Source organism: Phodopus roborovskii, unplaced genomic scaffold (genome assembly GCF_943737965.1).
Source record: "Phodopus roborovskii unplaced genomic scaffold, PHOROB, whole genome shotgun sequence".
NCBI lineage: Eukaryota > Metazoa > Chordata > Mammalia > Rodentia > Cricetidae > Phodopus > Phodopus roborovskii.
Window position 1 is genome coordinate 143,087 of NW_026126516.1, and position 18,977 is coordinate 162,063.

General features: G+C 43.2%; 1 protein-coding gene across 3 annotated transcripts in view; it reads right to left on the minus strand.

The window, feature by feature from the left end:
- Window positions 1–18,977, minus strand: part of Ptpn21 (protein tyrosine phosphatase non-receptor type 21) — a 59,728-nt gene that overhangs the window by 16,308 nt on the left and 24,443 nt on the right. For all 3 annotated transcript variants that reach the window (XM_051196432.1, XM_051196434.1, XM_051196433.1), the window contains exons 4-12: window positions 16,828–16,925; window positions 15,698–15,765; window positions 14,735–14,805; window positions 12,157–12,244; window positions 11,415–11,503; window positions 7,156–7,243; window positions 6,388–6,467; window positions 1,813–1,873; window positions 1,150–1,234 (exon numbers count right to left, since the gene is read on the minus strand). In XM_051196432.1, coding sequence (XP_051052389.1) covers window positions 1,150–1,234; window positions 1,813–1,873; window positions 6,388–6,467; window positions 7,156–7,243; window positions 11,415–11,503; window positions 12,157–12,244; window positions 14,735–14,805; window positions 15,698–15,765; window positions 16,828–16,925 — 728 coding nt within the window. The remainder of the gene's footprint in view (window positions 1–1,149; window positions 1,235–1,812; window positions 1,874–6,387; window positions 6,468–7,155; window positions 7,244–11,414; window positions 11,504–12,156; window positions 12,245–14,734; window positions 14,806–15,697; window positions 15,766–16,827; window positions 16,926–18,977) is intronic.

The following is an 18,977-nucleotide window of genomic DNA, read 5'->3' on the forward strand; positions in this document are numbered from 1 at the left end:
GACAACCTATGGGTATGGAAGCCTCTGAAGTGATTAAGAGGGAACCAATGGGCTGGAGCGAGGAGACATCACTCTCTGATGGAATGCAGTCAAAAAGGGAAGATAAAATAACCCAAACCGTTGTTTGAAGAAGAGACGGAAGTGACAGGACCATCCTAGACTGAACAGCACTGACAGAAGGCAGAAGCCCTGTCCCCATGGTTGGAGGGGCTATGGTGTAAGTACAGATGGGCACAGAAGAGGGGACAGGAATGGGACAGTCCCGGAAGACACTGCACTCCACACCACAGCCCTGTTCTGCTATCGCCTTCCTCACTGTGGGGACATCCTCAACTCTGCATGGAAGGTCACAACTAAAAGTGCAGTCAACACGCCTTCTTCCTGTCCCTCCAGACCCCTCTAGAGTGGACAGTGGATCCAAGAGGTGCCAGAGCGGCAGACCCAGGCCTGGAACAATGATGTCCAGCCATTCTGCTAGATCCAGAAAGCACTTCTCAGCTCCCCAACCATGATCAAAATGCTAATGCATGTCCTCTTAGCAAAATAATTGTGAGCAGGTGGTGAACAAAGGCCTTATTTCCACAGTGAGGGTCCGAGCCTGTTTATGCAGGACTGCTCACCCGCACCCACCTCTCAGGCCTTCGGTGCTTAGAGCTTGCAGGTGGTTGAGATTCAGCATGGAGGCACTGCTGTGCTCACACAGCTAAAGTAGCAGCGACAAGTGTGTATAGCGTAACAGTGAGACGTTTCAGGCAGGGGTAAAACGATAAAACAAAACTTATCGGGGTATCTTTTGCGGTTGCCTGATGTGGTGTCGCTTGCCTATAATACATCACTTGGAGACGAAGGCTGGGAAATCACAAACTTAAGGGAAGCCTGGCCTAAATAAGACTAATAGGGGAGGGTTCCAGGACTCAGGAATCAGCTTAGGGAGCTGCCACTGGCTACATTTGGGGTCAGCTGAGCAAAGTACATTCACGAAAGAACCTGAATGCAATGGTTTCTTCTGGGATTCCAGCACGGCTATAATCAGGACAATTTGGGGTACAACTGCAATAAGAAAGCATCCAGACTTCAAGATCTCTAGGTCTCCACGGAGTTACTCATAGCTGTAACTGTGCACGGCTTTGCAGACTCAGTGTACTTTACCTTGGGAAGAAGCAAATGGCTCTGAATAATGTCCATTATAATGCAGCTGGGGTGGGGGAGGCATCGCATAGGGCTGGGGTTTAGGCTAAGAAATGGAAAGTTGGACATAGAGTTAAAACACATTGCCCATGTCAAAAAGGTAAAGTCATTCTTTGCTGGACTCCTTCTACGGGAGTTAAATGTATTATAAATGGGATATATCTACGAAAATGAAGGAGGCCTTCACATATCTTCCATTTTCAATGCATCCCATGTCAAGCCAAGCCTTGGGCACTGACACCAAGGACACCAAACAGAGCAAGGAAGTCTGCATCCAAAAAGTTATGAACAAGAAGGAATGGATACAAATCTCCTTGTCTAAACTCATCAATAGAAAAAGCTTTTATGTGCTACAAACCCTATAAGACAAAGTCACCAAGTAAATTAAATACCTACATAGGATTTCAGGTTAGCCAGTTAAAATTCATAATATTTGGTTGTATCTAACAGTTGAACTCAAGTACAATAAATATTAGGTCCAACTTATGGAAGTTCTATTTTTTGGATAAAAATTATCAAACATCAACACACACTTGTGGTTCAAACTCAACGTACTGCCCAAAGCATATTGTAATTAAAGTGGCGTCACTCAGAGAAAAGAGGTGATCGTGTTCCTTCTCTTACCAGAGACATCCTGGAAGATGAGCCCCTCCTGACTGGGTTCAACGTGGCAGTCTGAGTTTGCCTGTGGGAGAAGATAACTGTGAGCCCAGCAAACACACACACACACACACACACACACACACACACACACACACACACGCTTCCTAGTCTACAACAATAACTCAGACTTGGGAGGGAAGCCAATGTGGTGGCTCACACGGGTAATTCCAGCATGCAAAAGGCTAAGGCGTGCTGGGGTTTGAGCAATGCTCTGAGTTTGAGGCCAGCCTGGATGCTATCTGAATTACAGGCCAGCTAGGATACAGACGGAGGGAGACGCTGTCACAAAACAACAATAACAACAAGAGATACAGACAGGTAAAATGAGAACTATCCTAAAGCAAATGACAAAGGTCAAACATGCCATAAATTACAGAAAACAGAGTTGTCAATTCCTAATGTAGGACTTCACAGCTTCCCCAGAACAAAACAAGCACACGCTTCTCTTTGTTCAAACACACACATGCACACACACACACACACACACACACACGCACGCGCACGCTAGCGTGCATGAACATATACTTAGTTCTCTTTCTTTACATTAGTTTTACTTAAGTGTGAATGGGTATGGCATGTGCATTAGATTCTTGCTAATGTTGATAACGCCCATAAGTTTGTCAAGGACATTGTCATTCACCAAGAGCTTGTATGACACACGACTGACTCTTAACACATTCTATGGCATTGGCTAGGGTTCTAAGGACCGTTACTAAAACTCTGTCATCGCAAAGTAAACAAAATTAACGTGCTCACTCAGAAAACATGCCATAAGGCCGTGTCTTTTCTTCTGAACTAGCACCCTGATATTCTTAGCACCCTGATAATGGTGTCTGTATTAAACTCTGAATGTTAGCTTATTTTCACAGGACCTTTAAAATAGAGAAAACTGTTGGACATTAGGTTCTTCTTGACAGGTGATTACTATGCACTTCTAGGCAATTTCTTTCATTGTTGTTTTTGTGTTTTGAGACAGGGTTTCTCTGTGTAACTTTGGAGCCTGTCCTGGCACTTGCTCTGTAGACCAGGCTGGCCTTGAACTCACAGAGATCTGCCTGACTAGGCAATTTCTTTAAACAACTTCCTTTCCTATGCCTGGGAAGTATCCAGGTTGCTGGGGAATAATACACATTTCTTTCCTTTTCCTTTCTTTTCTAGGCAGTAAACTTTAGAGCTTTACTGTGTAGCTATTTCTATTTTCCAAAAGACACTTAACATCTTCCCAGTATCATGTCAAGGATTCAAGCCTGCAGAGTGCACATGGGTATTTTTCTGGAGTGCCCCTTAAATATACATAAGACACTGATTTTTGATGCTTTGAAACTTACTTTGCCTCTGGGTATTCGCCATGGTCCAACCTAGGCGAGTTCAGTCTCTCGATGGCTCACCATCTAGATGAACCGGGCTTTTAAATGCATCAAATCTGGGTATGACGGCACACAACTTTAGTCCCAGCTCTTGAGAGCCAGGGGCAGGTGGATCTTTGAACTGGAGGCCAGCCTGATCTACAGAGCTATCTCCAGGAACGGCCAACGCTACAGAGAAACCATTATTTGAAACAGTCCCCGACCCCCAAAAAAGCAGCATCAATTCCAAAGTAGGGGAAGGAGCTGCTGTTGGAGTACACCTAACAACAAACACCTAGCAACATCTTCACAGCTGGGCAGCCCGGATAAGACTACATCTTCAGTGGGTGAAGTACAGAAGCCAGTGATGTGTGGCTTGGGAACAGAGGCAGCCACTCTTACCCACTGGCATCTTGCTGGCAGCATCCAGTGGGAAGGCAAAAGCAGAAGCCAGTTCTACTGAAAAATGAAACAAAGGGATAACACGTGCACCCGCCGAACAGTCTAAGCTAGGCAACCTTGATGCTGGCTAGTTCTAACTGTCTGCCTCTTTTTGTCCTCGTTGCCCTTCTGAGTGCAGCTCAAGGAGAGGCCAGCCATCATCAGCTTCCCACACAGAAGGAAATGACCGCTGGCTCTTGGGATGCTTCCTGGGCTGGTAAGTACCGCTGAGAAGTGAGGCAGCTAACGCTAGAATGTGTGCACACTGGAGAAGATAATGAAAGGCTGGCTGTCAGCTCGAGTGAAATACATGATATTGCTTTGCGAAACTGGACAGACTGCACGTGGTTATCTCTCGTGGAATCTGAACGACGCCATCAGGGAGGTCCAGTCTTACAAATGAGGAAAGTGATACTTAGATTAAGGAGATCACACTTGGTCACATGGCAAACAAGTGACAGAACCAGCATCTGAAGGAGCAGGTCTGCCAGAGGCCTGAGCGGAGTCCCCAAACCCAGTGAACTCATAAGTTCCATGGAGGAAGAGGAAAACCCACTGTTTGACCAGTACCCAGCACTGCATACAGGCAGTCCTCAACTGTGTACTGAGCATATGAATGGCACAGTGGGTGGTGACAGAAACCAATATTCAGGGAATATTTCTCAGGTGAGATGTCTCAGTGGGTAAAGCACGTGCATATAAATCTAACATCCCACTAGATTTGTGTTGAGAGCCTTCAAGAAATAGCTATAAAAACTGAAGTTATTTTCAGCTTTCTTATCCACCAAAATGTGAAAAGCTACTAGTATAAGCTTTGTTTGCTTAACTAGGAAACAAATATGTTCAATATAATAGATCTATTTTGCACAGAATGACTCTTAAACAATTACGCTAGTAGTTCCTAGATACGCAGAAACTAGAAACAAAATTTGGAAAATAATCCTCCATATTTAGTAGTTCTAAAGAGAATCAAATATTCTCCATACAAGAATAAAGTATGTAGTTAATGTGAGTAGTTCCTTACTCACATTTGGCAATATCCCAAAAATTAGATTTCTAAGACTACAACAATTTCCACACATACTCATTGCTTTTCTCGCTGAATTTTAAAGTCAGTTAAATGGTGGCCTGCCAACATATGCTCTTTTAAAAGGCATTAGCCAGAGTCCAATATAGGCTTTACTTGAGGGTATTGCATTTAGTGGTTATTCAAGATGGCTATAGCTTCTATTTTCAAGAAAAGAAATAAACTAAGGTGATGATGGCTTATAACAAATGGTCTTAAATTTATGAAAAGCTCCAAAATGGAAACAGTATGGCCATGTCCCAAATTGTTATTTGGATATAATTATTATATGCAGAAATCATGTCACAAACGCTCATCTTCAGATAGCCCGGCCAGCCACGGGGGTTTCCCAGATCCAGAATTCCTGGATCATTTTAACACTTTCATACACAAATTCCAGAGACAGAGCAGACAGCAGAAAAGGTGGCCGTGCCTCAAAGAATCAATTGATTGTGTACATGAAAGTGGTTAGAAATAGGACACCACTGTGCCAGGCAAAAGAAATCAGACACACAAAGGCAAGTATCGTGTGTTTTCTCTCATTCCATGACAGGTACGTGGGGGTGGGGAAAGCAAAAGGGGAAGCTGCAAGGGGTGGCTCAGGCCAATAACCCCACAACCTGGGATGCTGAAGCAGGAGGATTGCTGCGAGTCTGAGGCCCCCCTGGGTGACATAGTGAGTACAAAGCCAGCCAGAGCCACAAAGCAAACTCTGTCTCAAACAGCCCAATAGTATGGAGGATTGGGATGGGAGAGGAGAGAGTAGCTAGGATGAGAGTATGAGAGGGTAACTATCAACAAGGATGCTTATATGCATGTGTGAACATGTCAGAGAGAACTCCTTCCTTTGTGCAATTCATTTATACTAAAAGGTAAATCTTTCGTCAAAATGCTGACCAGGACATTATTTAAAAAGCTATAAAAAATACTATTACCGAGCCAGACGAGTTGGCTTTTTATCCCAGTACTCAGGAGGCAGAGATGAGCAGATGGATATATTGGTGAGTTCAAGACTAGCCTGGTCTACATAGCCAAGTTCCAGGCCCACCAAGTCTCCATTGTAAGATCCTGCCCAACAAAACTACAACAAAAAGAATCCTATTCTCACACTGGGGGCTATAGCTGAGTGGTAGGGAGCTCGCCTAACATGGAGTTCAATTCCCAGTGCCACAAAAGAAAGGAGAGAAAAGAAAGAAAAAAAATCCCCCCCCCCTTTTTTTAAACGTTCAAGGATTATAATGGTTCTAGTGCTACAGAAGTTGGGCATAGTAGACCATGCTCACAATCCAGGAGGCTGAGGCAGGAAAATCCCAAATTCAAAGCCAGCCTGGGCTATATAGCAAAGTCCTGTTATAAAAGGGGGCTGGGACTAGTTGAGAGAAACCTTAGAGGCATATTATAGCTATTAGAAAATGTTTTCCCAATTCTAAAGTGGAATGTAATTTCAATGAAAGCAAAAGGACTATCATGTCAGATTAAAACTTGGAAATCAGGGCCAACAAGATGGCTCGGCAGGTACAAGGGGCTTGCTGCCAAGCTCAAGGAGCTAAATTCAATCCCTAGAACCCATACAGTGGAGGGAATTGACCCTCCTCTACGTGTGCCCCCTGACACATGTACCAAACAAATACATAAATGCCATTTCCCAATTATTTCCTACAGTTCCCACAACAGGATACTCACAGGTCACACTGGTTCAGTCTGTAAAATCTGTGCCGCGCAACACACAGTCTCCACACGTACTTCGCGGTTTCCATGTCTTCCTGGCAAAGGGAACATGCACAAAGTGGCAGAGGAAACACAATGCAGAATGGCCAGAGGACAAGACGTAACCGGTGATTTATCTATCGTGTCTACATCGTTTCTCGCCCACATTCACTCTTCCCTTTCCCAGCCCTGCATTTAACTTAGGAATGCTATAAGAATTTAATAGTGAAAACAAAATAATCTGCTTCAACAGTTTCTAAATGATTTGGAATCTTAAAACACACTTGGTTTGAAAATGTCAAACCTTTATCTAATATCAGTTTTTATTCCTGAGAAATGACACTAAGGCTTTTCCAACTGAACATCTGCTTTTCTGTCTTGATGTCGCCTTTATTAAGATAGCAAAAGCAAGCACCACGGGCAGCATTACACAGATGCTCACAGCAATGGTGGCCAGGCTTGCCTTCTCCTCTACTTCAACTCTTTACACTTAATTCAAAAGTCACTTGGATCAAAGACTAGGAACACAGAGTCTCATTTACTCAACAATATTTAATGAGCAACTACTTTTTTGCCAAGCGTCATTTTGTAAAATGTAAGACATAAAATTCTACATCACAGAGAATTATGAGGGTCTAAGTTAGAGCCACACTCCCTGCCCCAATACACAAAAGGGAGCTCGGAAATGCTAACTTGCTAACTTGTATGAAAAGCACCCCATGAAGATTCCTTGTGCTCACTCACAGTTTGAAACTGGATGGTCTCCTCTTTATTTGCCAGCTCTAATGCAAAGAAGGACTTGTTGTGGGACATGTTAGCAATGTCGTGCCACCTAAAGAACAGCAGAGAATGGTGAGTGCGCATAAGTACACTGGGAGATGGAACAGATTTCCCCCTAAGCTGGGTACATGAGATAACACCAGTTAATCCTTTTCCAAACAAATAGTTTTATCAGCTAGCACGCATTTTCTAACTGAAATGACAACAGCTCGTTGCTAAAAAATAAAGGCATGTGCACTAAATGAAAAATGAGGATTTGGGAGACACAACAAGGCTCAGATGGTGGTTTAAATGAGAAGTTTCTCCATAGGCTCATGCATTTGAGCACTTGCTCCCCTTCTTGGTGGTGCTATTGGGGGAGCCTTGCAGGAAGGGGTGGGCTTTGAAAGCGTATAGCCTTGTTCCACTTGTGTGTGAGCTCTGTGACCTCAGCCTGCCCTCTCCACCTTCCACCAAACCTCCCTCCATGCCTACCCTGTCATTATGGACTCTAACCCTCTGGAGCTGTAAAGCCAAAATAAACACCCTGTAGTTGATTTTGGCCATAGTATTTTATCCCAGCGACTGAAAAGTAACTGACACACCTACTTTGCTTGATTGGCTTAATAATCAAAGACTCCTATGTCAGCTTGCAGCTCAGGCCTCAACTATGTATTGAACAAACATTTTTTTCCCTTAAACAAACATTTTAAAGGGCAACTACTATCACAATGATAATAATTGTTCCAGGTCCTAGGGATACTACAATCAAAATAGCGACAGTCCCTAAAGGGACTTGGGAGAGTGGGAGAGCAACAGAAAACACAAAATCAAACATCCTGGGATGCAGTAAAGATACACAGGACTGATGGGAGATGTCATTCTGTAAATATGTTTCTCTTATTGGTTAATGAATAAAGCCCTATTGGCAAACAGGAAGGCAAGATAGGCGGGACTAGGAGACAAGGAGGATTCTGGGAGATGTAGTAGAGACAGTCAAGATGTAGGGACTTGAAAGAAGAGGTCTGGCCCCTCTCTCTGTTAAGACCACATGGAAACAGATTAATAGAAATGGGTTAATATTTAAGACAGAGCCAGCCAATAAGAAACACTAGTAACAGGCCAACAGCTTTATATCTAATACAGCATCTCTGTGTGTTATTGGGAGCTGACGCAGCTCTGGGACCAGGCTGGCGGGAAAACTGCTTGTGAAACAGGACAAAGCAAGGGGGTGAGCGAGCACTCTGACAAGCCCCTAGGGGAAGAGAATGCTAAGTGCTCAGGAACTAAGAAATTAATTGTTCTGAATGTATCCAGTAGGACATGAAATCTACCCTACATCTCCTAACTTTATCATCTTCGGCTTTTACAGATTTTACAGACTTGGTTTTTGTTGCCTGGCTGTGTACGTCATCAGAAGGAAACTGACTGGAAGAAGACCACCGTTGATCACAAGTGTGGCTAACTCCGCAAGTTTAGAAATGTTTGCAATAGAGCAGTGGCTGAGCCCCTAACCTGGAAATCCAATGCTCCTGACCACGAAGCAAGAGTGAACTCTTCCCCCTTCCGCCAGTGCGGGGATGCAAACCCAGGGCCTGGAAACATGAGGCAAGCGTTTTACCACGCACTCTATCCTTGCCACCACCCCCCATCTTTAATTGGGGATTTTTGGACTCTGGATATTCAGCTTGTATTATATTTACTTAAAATTTGTTAAGTCAAAGTTCACTTACTGACTTAGTGCTCAGAAGTTAAACCTAAAGATTATTTGCATAGTATTAAATGAGGAGAATTTGAAAATCCCTGTGCAGTGAAGAAAGCAACCAACTGAATGCCTTTAGTTTCCGTTTGGCCTCTGGGTGCTGTCAGTCCTGCTGTCTGAGTGGAAGCCCTGATCCATTTTCCTCTCCCTGTGCCCCCAGCTCAGCATGTTGGGAAAATTCACTATACCAGGTCGGGGACAAGAGCGCACTTGACTCAGGAGGCAGCCACACACAGGCTGTGAGGCACGGGCCTGGGGCTCTGCTTCCCAAGCCATGTCTGCTCTCTGTGGTCACTGTCACTCAGGCCCCAAAGAAGAGAAGGAAGCGATGTCATCTTAGTGAAAATGTTCTTAAAGGGGAAGACCACTTCTCAAGAATGAAGTAGAAAATAGAAGGAAGAAAAGGAACTATTTCAAAGGAAGGAGGGAAAAGGAGAGAGGAAGGGAGGGAAGGAGGGAAGGAGGGAGGGTGAGCGAGTAAGCGAGCAAGCAAGCAAGCAAGCAAGGTGATACAGTGCCTAGGAGCCCTGACTTACGTAGACAACCTGAGTCCTAGTCTAGCTATACCTGGCTATACCTGGCTATACCTTGAACAATCACTTGGCTTTTCTAAGCCTCCGTCATCTCATGTGAAAACTGGGGTGATATCTGCTACCCTGATTTATTATGAAGATGAAGATTACACGAGCAGTCCGCACAGCATCTGGTTTCTGATTAATTGCACCCAGTGAAAGGGAGACACAAAGGAATCAGCAGGTAACAGTGGTAGACACCCCCCCCCCCTACTGCATGAAAACAACAGGAACCGTCTTCTTTGTTTAAACTGATCATTCAAATAGAGTAAAAGTGCAAATATTTTCACCAAATCCTAACAGACTTTCCAAGACTACAGATTTTAAGGAATTACATGTAAAGGTGAACAACATAACCTCATTTACTACATTTAAGATACAAACGGAAGAGATCATGTTGGTACTGACCAGGAAACTTCCTCTCTGCTGGCTAGCTTTCCCAGTGCCTGAAGGTGCTATGCAGGGTACCAAGGCGGAGACCTCATCAGCAGTCTTACCCAGCTATGAATGCTGCAGCTACAATGACCAGCATGGCAAGATATGCCTACAGGTGTAGTAGTGTCACAAATGGTACATGCTAACCAACTGTTTCTGGATGAAGTGAAGGCTAGATCCACAAGGGGCAAAGAGGAGAAAACCACAGGCTTTGTACTATAAATCAGGCAAGAAGCCGTGGTTGGGGAGCTTATTGGCCCCAGGAGAGATCCTACCATTTTGCTAAATGGTCCTAGGATCAAATTGCCCTCCGAATTGGTATGTCCATGCCCACTGATTAGTGCCACCCTCTGACCTCCTCAGGGAAGTTTCTTTGTTGGTGCTGTGGATGGTAGGTAGTTAACAGAGAAACTTAAGCTGGTCACAGTGCAGAAAACAAGTGTGTGTGGAGTGCTCAACCACAAATGGCACACCTACATCACATACCACCCACCAAAGCTCGGGACCATCACAGCGGAGGAAGACAGATGCTGAAAGCCAAAGGTCAGGAAGGAATGCAGTGAAGCGGTGTCTTCTAGACATGAGAGGGCTGCTGTCACTTGTGAGTTCATAGTAGCTGTGGTTGCCTGCACAAGATCAAACCCATCCCCATCCTTAGCTGAGGAGCTACTAACAGTTGATGGCTTCTTGGGGAGGGAAAGTCAGTTTTCTCTAAGAGTATGGCGTCTTGTGGGTTGACGATGCTCCAATGTATGGCCCCATACCCATGCGCATATGGACTCCACAGGTTTCAGATATGTTATTATATGGACACCAAGTTGGGGAGTATATTCGAGAAGAGTTAGGGGGAGAAATAGGGCAGGGGGTGAATATGATCAAAAAGATTATACGGAGATATGAAAATCTCAAAGAATTAATAAAATATTAATGTCCAAAAAGATATCACTGGAACCCAGGATACTACGAAGTAATCTTAAGCCATCTGTAATTCACTTCTCAGAAACTGCATGCCACTATCAGCACATCCTTACCCATCACTGTGCTTTCCTACCACATACGCCCCAAGATTTGTACAAACGAACAGCACTGCTTTTCATAACTGGAGGGAAGTCAGCTTTGCAAAAATTGAGGTTTGCTGAGATGTTGGCATGTTAGTAATTTTGTTACACATTAAAGTCAAAAGAAAGCCTAGATTTCCATAGTGAATAGGAAGTTCCCGAAACCAGAATACAAATTTAAAAAAATCAAAATAACGAATGGCTTTTCTGTCACAACAGGGTCACACTTTTCAGCATCCATCATGAGTACTTTTGTTCACAGTTGGTTTTGAAGACAGTAGCGTACTAGTGAACCACTGTACTTGGGTAGCATTTAACTCTAGAGAAAAGAGTACCTCCATTTTCTAATGAGAACTTAGGGGAGACCTGGCAGCAATAACTACTGTAGTAAGTATTTACAACAAACAGACAGAATACCTGAATACTACAGGAGGCCTTCCATTCTTATGTTTCACAAAGATGCCATCAAGACAAGCACCGATGGATATGTCACTTCCTTGGCTGTCCTACAGGGAGAGAAAGAGGAAGAAACCCTTGGGGAACAGTACATGAGGACAAATGCATCCACTTCACCGAGCTTGTCTCCCAGAGAGAAGACTTGCAGGGCAACCACTCAGAAAGACAGAATGGTGCAAACTCATCACCTTGCTAGTGAGCAAACAGGGGAGTCTGTTCTCGTCTTTAAAAATACTTTCACTATGATGTTTACTTATTTACTTTGTATGTGGGTGCACACATGCCAATACACATGTAGAGGTCAGAGGACAACCTGTGGGAGTTGGTTTTCTCCTTCTACCGTGGCAATCCCAGGATCGACCTCAGGTCATCAGTCTTGGTGGCAAGTGCCTTAACCCCGAGCCAAGTTTAGACTCTTCTTAAGTCTATTTCCTGACCCAACCAAAGCACAGATTACAACGCAAGGTTACAAGGTTGTGTTTTACTAAAAAAAAAAATTGTGGTCAAGAAAGACCTCAGCCATGCTATTTTCTCAAATAGCTAAGTGTCTTATTTATCTGTCCCCCTTCACTCCCCTGCCTCATCTCTTTTCAACAGGACCTCACTCCATTTCCTATTCTATTTTCAAATGATTTCCTTATCTCAGCCACCACTCAGAGCCATGCCCACCTCGCTAAACTGAACTTTAGGTAGTCATACTTACCTTGGCAGGATAGCTCTCCTCTCCATAGCCATCCATTCTCTCTACTTCCTGCATGTAGAGCATTTCAGCTTCAGGAGCTGTTAGCCCTCTGCAACCCAAAAGATGTTAGTGAGATTGCTCCCAAATGTACACTTTTTAAATAACGCTTTCCTTAAGAGCTGTATATCAGTTTGGAATAGGACGTTATAAACACTCCAGGCTATAATTAATTGTACTTGGTTATACTGATCCTCTACTATTTACCAAAAACTGACTACCTATGACACACTATGCTTAATGCGGAGGGCATGTATGTATAACCTAATGCTTTAGGCAAGCATGAGGACAAGCAAGACATGAAGCAGCTCCCAAGATATCTTCGAGGCAAATGCAGGGGTTTCACCTAAACTAGCAAGCAGTTGCTTAATTGCCCTAAAATATCAGGAAATAAATACTAAGAATGTTGGTTCGAAAACCAAATGATGGGGCTGGAGAGATGAATCTGTGGTTAAGAGCACTGACTGTTCTTCCAGAAAACCCGGGTTAGATTCCCAGCACCCACATGGCATCTCACAATCATCTGTAACTCCAGCTCCAGATCTGATGCCTTCTTCATGTGATACACACACACATACATTGAGGAAACACTCATACAAATAAATAAAACTGATAAATCTAGAGAACGTTTTTTAAAGACTAAATGATAAATATAAGAGATAAGGGCAGGAGAGGCTAGATGCAAACCCTTAGTTCAGAAGACTGGACCAGCACTGGAAGGGTCAGAGAAAGGAAGGGCGCTTAAATGCATGGCCTCACCTCTCCAGCATCATCTGGTGCCTTCCCCCCATCCCATGGGCCCAAGGTACACCAAACCCAGAGAGTCATCCCAGACTCTCTGCATCTCTTTGAACCTTTGTGAATGTAGATGCCTTGTATCATATCCTTATCATCCACATATGGGCCTAGTAATCACTAGTGTTCTCAGGGCTCGGTGTCTGTACCATTCCTCCTGTCAGATTCTGGGTACCCCTAACGCCCGTCCCTGCCCCTGCAATTCTAACACACTCTATCTACACCTCATCTACTGCATCCACTCTTCTGTTACTATTGTGCTGCCTAGCCTAAGATTGCTGGGAATGAATTCTTGGAAAGGAGAGGATAGGTTCTTAAGTTCTATTGCTTAAATAAAAGTACAAATGAATGAAATGAAGTGCAAAAGCAGGATCAACTGCACTAGGAAAAAAATGGTTTATGTAGAAATAGAGGTAGAAGTATGATTAGCAACTTATGGAGAGCAAGAACATGACCTTGAGCATTTGGGAAGGAATGCAGGAAGAGATGAGAGGGTGATACTTTTGGAAGCTTACTCTTTAGCAACCAGCAGGGTCAGAAAGAGCAGAAAGAGACTACAGGCAAAGACTAAAGGCTATACGGACATATCTACTTTCAGCCACTTCTACATACACCAGAGACCTGAGTCATTGTGAGATCAGTTTCCATCCCCTCTAAGATAGAGGCAATGATCTCTTTAAAGAATACTAGAGCTATGGGAATGTGGTTATATATAAAGTATCCAGAATGCTGTGTATTGGATTAGAATAAGAGTGAACATCTTAGATTTTTTTTTTAAAGTCAACAGGGATTCACCACCAAAGAAAGTCAACATGGACCAGCACAGACAAGTACGGGCAAGGACAGTCAGGGCAGCAGGCATGAGGGCTCTCCTCACTGCTTCCCAGAGGACAGAGATGCTGCTTCAGAAAGCCCGCAGGGGAGCAGTGTCATGTGATGCGTGTCTGTAAGCCCAGCACTCAGGAGGCGGGGCAGCAAGATGACAAGTTTGAGGCTAACCTGGTTCTCAAAAATCTCAAGGGCACAGGATGTAGCTCAGGGGTGAAGTGTCTGCCTACCATGTACTAGGCCCTGAGTTCAAATTCTAGCACTATTAAAAAGGGTGTCGGTGGCACACACCTTTAATCCCAGCACTCAGGAGGCAGAGGCAGGTGGATCTCTGTGAGTTCGAGGCTAGCTTGTTCTACAGAGCGAGTTCTAGGACAGGCTCCTAGAACAACAACAAAAACAACAACAACAACAAAAAGAAAAAAAAAACGAAGGAAGGAAGAGAGGAAGAAAGGAAAGGAGGGAGGAAGGAAGGAAGGAAGAGGACAGAGAGAAAGAGAAAGAGAGAGGATAGATAGATATATAGATGATAGGTAGACAGACAGACAGACAAAAGAAAGAGCACCTGGAGGGCCGAACTGTAAAAAAACAAACTGCTGTAAACATGAATCCATTTACACAGGGTTAGTTAATGATAGGTAGATAGACAGACAGACAGACAAAAGAAAGAGCACCTGGAGGGCAGAACTGTAAAAAAACAAACTGTAAACATGAATTCATTTACACAGGGTTAGTTACCATCACACTTGCTATATGGGGCAATGACTAGCTGTTTCAATCCCCTCCATCTCCTCATTGGTAAGATGGACAATGGTTGCAATGATGGGGCTGTATGTATTTAGAGCAGCAATTGGCACATACAAATGTCACTACAACAGCAAACAAGCTGCACGAAAATTTAGCACACAAGTGGTGTTACCTGTATCTCTGATGTAGTAAGGACACTTTTTGGGTGGCTTCTTCCAGCACGCTTTCATCCTGGAGCCACCCCTGAAGGAAACACACAGCAGTAAGCGTATGCATTTTCTAAGAATGGACCACTCTTCCACTTGAGGCAAGCTTCTGACCGGTACTAACATTTGGGATCTTTGCTTTTATATATAGCCATCATGTATCTAATGAATGAAATGGCTTCTGCTCAGGAGTCAAAAGATCTGCCTGCCCTGCCTCCTCGGCTCCTCCCAGGGAAAGTTTCAGCTGAGTTTTAAGGTTGGTAACACTCATCAGCCAGTTCTGAGCTCAGTGCTAGCCCACCCACTCAGGAGAACATTCCACCCTCTTCGGCTGTCTCAGTGAGATGTTCACATTTGGTTTTTCAACAGTGAATTCAGAAAGTCAAAGGCAGGGTTCCCCACATTAACTTTGCAATTCTCCAGAACTAAAAACCAAAAAAAAAAAAAAAAAAAAAAAAAAAACAACAATCCCTCTCCTTAGACACAGACCAAAGTAAAGAATGTCTTTAGGCACAGGATGGCAACCAACACCCCATCCTCCTTTTTTTTGGGGGGGGGTCTTTCAAAACGGGGTTTTGCTATGTAGCACTGGCCCTTGGCTGTCCTGGAACTCACTGTGTAAACAAGGCTGGCCTCAAACTCACAGAAATCTATGCCTGCCTCTGTCTCTCTAGTGCTAGAATTAAAGGCGTACACCACTACTGCTAGGCCTAACCAGCACTGTTCAGTTCCTGTGAATTCACAAAAACCAAGAAGACTAAAACAGAGAAATACTGACACACAAGACGTTGATGAAAGGGAACTGACTTTGTAATGCTAGTCCTGTTTAGAGCATCTACCACGTGGACATTCAGGGCTTGCTAAGAGTGTAGGAATAAGCCATGTATTTAAAAAAAAAAAAAAAGGCCGCATGCCAAAAGAAGTCTTACCACTGGGAGCACGGCAAATTTCTGAAGGAAGTCTTGGGATTCATACTGATCAAAGTCACCAAAATCAGCTACACAAAATGATAAACATCCACATGTTAATTGCTTTTAACTTTCACAACACATTCGCACAACAAAAATCAGTAAGTAATATGGCTGACAAGCTTATGATTCGGAAGCCAAATCTGTCTGACGGGTAACAGAGTAGGTTTTCAAGAGTATCTTTTAAAAGCCATTAGGTGGATTCAAGCGTGTTGGGAGAGGACCAAGTGGGGTAGGGGATGGAACACCGAGAATGCTTGTATGCAGATGTGCAGGCAGCATGTAAGGAATGGAGTACCACCATGTCAGACGTTTGTTTATCTCAGGATGACAGGCATCTGTGCCTGCTAGTATCCGGAAGAATTATATCGGTTTTCCTTTCTTTTGTGTTTTGTTTTGTTTTGAGACAGGGTCCCACTGTGTAATTTTGACTGGCCAGGAACTCTCTATGTAGAACAGGTTAGTCTGGAACTCATAAAGATCTGCTTCCTCGCTGGGATTAAAGGTATGTGCCACCCTGGCCAGCTTACTTTTTCTGTTGATTAAATTCCCGTTTCCATGTTAATTGCCTGGTACCACTTGAAATAATGCATAAGCAAAAATTTCCCTCGAGCATTAATTAAAAGACATTTGTGAAACACAAAACTTCTATTACAAGTGGTGATGCTCTATAATCTGGAATAGTAATTTGAGAAATCAAAGAAATGAGATGTACTTGAAATATAAATGAATGTAACTTCATGAGCCTCATTGATGGAAAGCTCTTTCCTTCCAAAATACTAGGATCAAGTCAAGTCTTGAGTGACATTAACACTTAGCATGTTAAATTATTTCATTTTGCTATACAAACATATACATAAATGTTTGCTCCTTTGACATGTTACATAATTAGAATGTCCACAAGTCTCATATTTCATTGAAGAAATGGTCTTCCTACAATAAAGCCCCCAGCTAACAGCATAATATTCCACCAACACATAAATACTATAACAATTCATATAGAGAATAAGTTACTTTCAGAACACTTTACTGTTTTTCTTTTAACATATGTCTTAATCTGGTAGAATTATCAGTCTACATGCATTGCTTACCTTGAACAGCTAAGCCAGCTAGCTGAATGGCTTGTTCTAACGTACAGGGAAGGTTTCCTTCCAAAATATCTTTCTTCAGCTGCAGGTAATACTGATACCTATTTGAAAGGATGAGTTTATGAAATCAGTTATCACCAAAATCTAACCAAGGTGCAGTGCACTTTACCATACTTTAGTAGAGGAACATGAACTGTCAAATCTGTAACCCTATGTTTCAAAATATGAAAAGAATGCCAGAGACAAGGGGGGCACATCATCTAACCTGTAATGATGTGTTACTTATCCCTTGCTTTAATCATTTCAGAGATGTAAACATTGGCTTAGAATGTGTGAGGCTGCCTTGATCTCCAGCAAGCCCCACATCCCTCAGGAAAAAAAAATAAATAAATAAGGTTCAAGTCATCTATAGGACAACTCACCATCTGTCTTACACCCTATATAAAGTCTTTTTTTTTATTATAGTTCTTTATGGTATCTATATCATTCTTCATGTTCTTTATAGGAAGGAAAGTACACACTCAAGGACCAATGTTTTAAACCTCACTTGTAACTTGGTAATGTAAGACTTTAGGTATTTAGTTAAATAAAAACTTCACTAGCCCTGGAAAGGAAAACTTAAGGAAAATGATTCTTGCTATTTCAGACCAGGCTATCATTAAGTTTTAAAAAGTGTAATCCTAAAAAGAGTAGCTTCTAAAGTCTTTCTTAATAACCCATGACACAGGGTTACTTCAGTCTGTCCCTTAGTGTCAAGTGCACCCAGGTTTAAATTCCAGCTCTCCAGTGTAGGATTGGGCATGGCTTTGAGAACGTCACCATTTGCAGATTCACATGCTATTAACAATGAAATAAAGATATGACCATCCCTTCACCGGGCCAAACGTATCCAAGTGGCATGTATAGAGAGAGCTGTTGGCAGCACTGGACATATGCTCGCACGGGAGCAGCATCCGTGATGACCAGTGCTTTCATGGACATATGCTCGCACGGGAGCAGCATCCGTGATGACCAGTGCTTTCATGGACATATGCTCGCACGGGAGCAGCATCCGTGATGACCAGTGCTTTCAGTTAGTTACCATGTTTCATCCCACCACTTTCCCAGAGTAACTCACATTCACTCAACAGGTCAGTGCTGGGGCCTGTCACTGCTCTACGACACCACTCCAGGCACTGGAGATAGTGCTAGATTTGGTCCAGTGGCTCGGCCAGTGCAGTGTATGATGCCATCTCAACCTGAGTCTCCCTAGGTTTGGTGCCTTTGAGCAGTCCAAGCGCCACCATATCTGAATTCTCCGGAATTCATATACATTCTTGTGTTACCCTTTTAGCTAGGCTTTAAGTCTCTGCTCTTTGTTCCCAAATGGCCTGACCAACACAGCATCCATTCAAATAAAAAGAAATCAGATCCAGCCTTTCCCTTCTAGCACCTGGCAGATACCATAGTTTCCTGCAATCAGCAATAGAATGTTGGTAACTCAGCGTGTTGGGGGGTGGGGAGGGGGCAACCTGTGACTTTCTGTAAGGCTTTCAAATGCCAAAAGAGATTGTATTCAGGGAGGTACATCTAACAGGCATACTCCACATACGCCATTATCACATCCTAGACTCTTTCCTTCTAACAAATAAAAACCCTAGAATGTAACATTCATGGACCAAATTAACTTGGGCTTCCAATACCTTAGCTTTGAATGGGTTTATTATGAGAGCTGATTCTTCTATATATGCTGTAATTTGTTCAATGCTAGTCAATATTCTTTATATTAAAATCTTTATATTGAAAATCTCCTTGTAAATGACATATTGGGAAAGTGCCACATTTACAAACAAGTATGCTCCAGAGTGGTAAGGTGAGATAAGCCTTTCTGTTCAAATTTTTACAGGCTGTAACACTATTGCTACAAGTAACCAAAAAAAAAAAAAAAAAAGGATTCATACAGTAACCAGTGAGGTTACACACTATCAGTTCGTGAATTTTAAACACCTAATCTGCCCAATCATTAGTCTTCATTATTCTCAAAAGTTCCTATCTTTTGCAAACAAAAATCCCTGTAAGCACCGGTCATGGGGGGGCGGGGTGACAGCTTTCTGCTGCCTTATGGCTCCGTTATCTGACAAGTCCTCATGTTCTGAAGATATGAAGACATGATT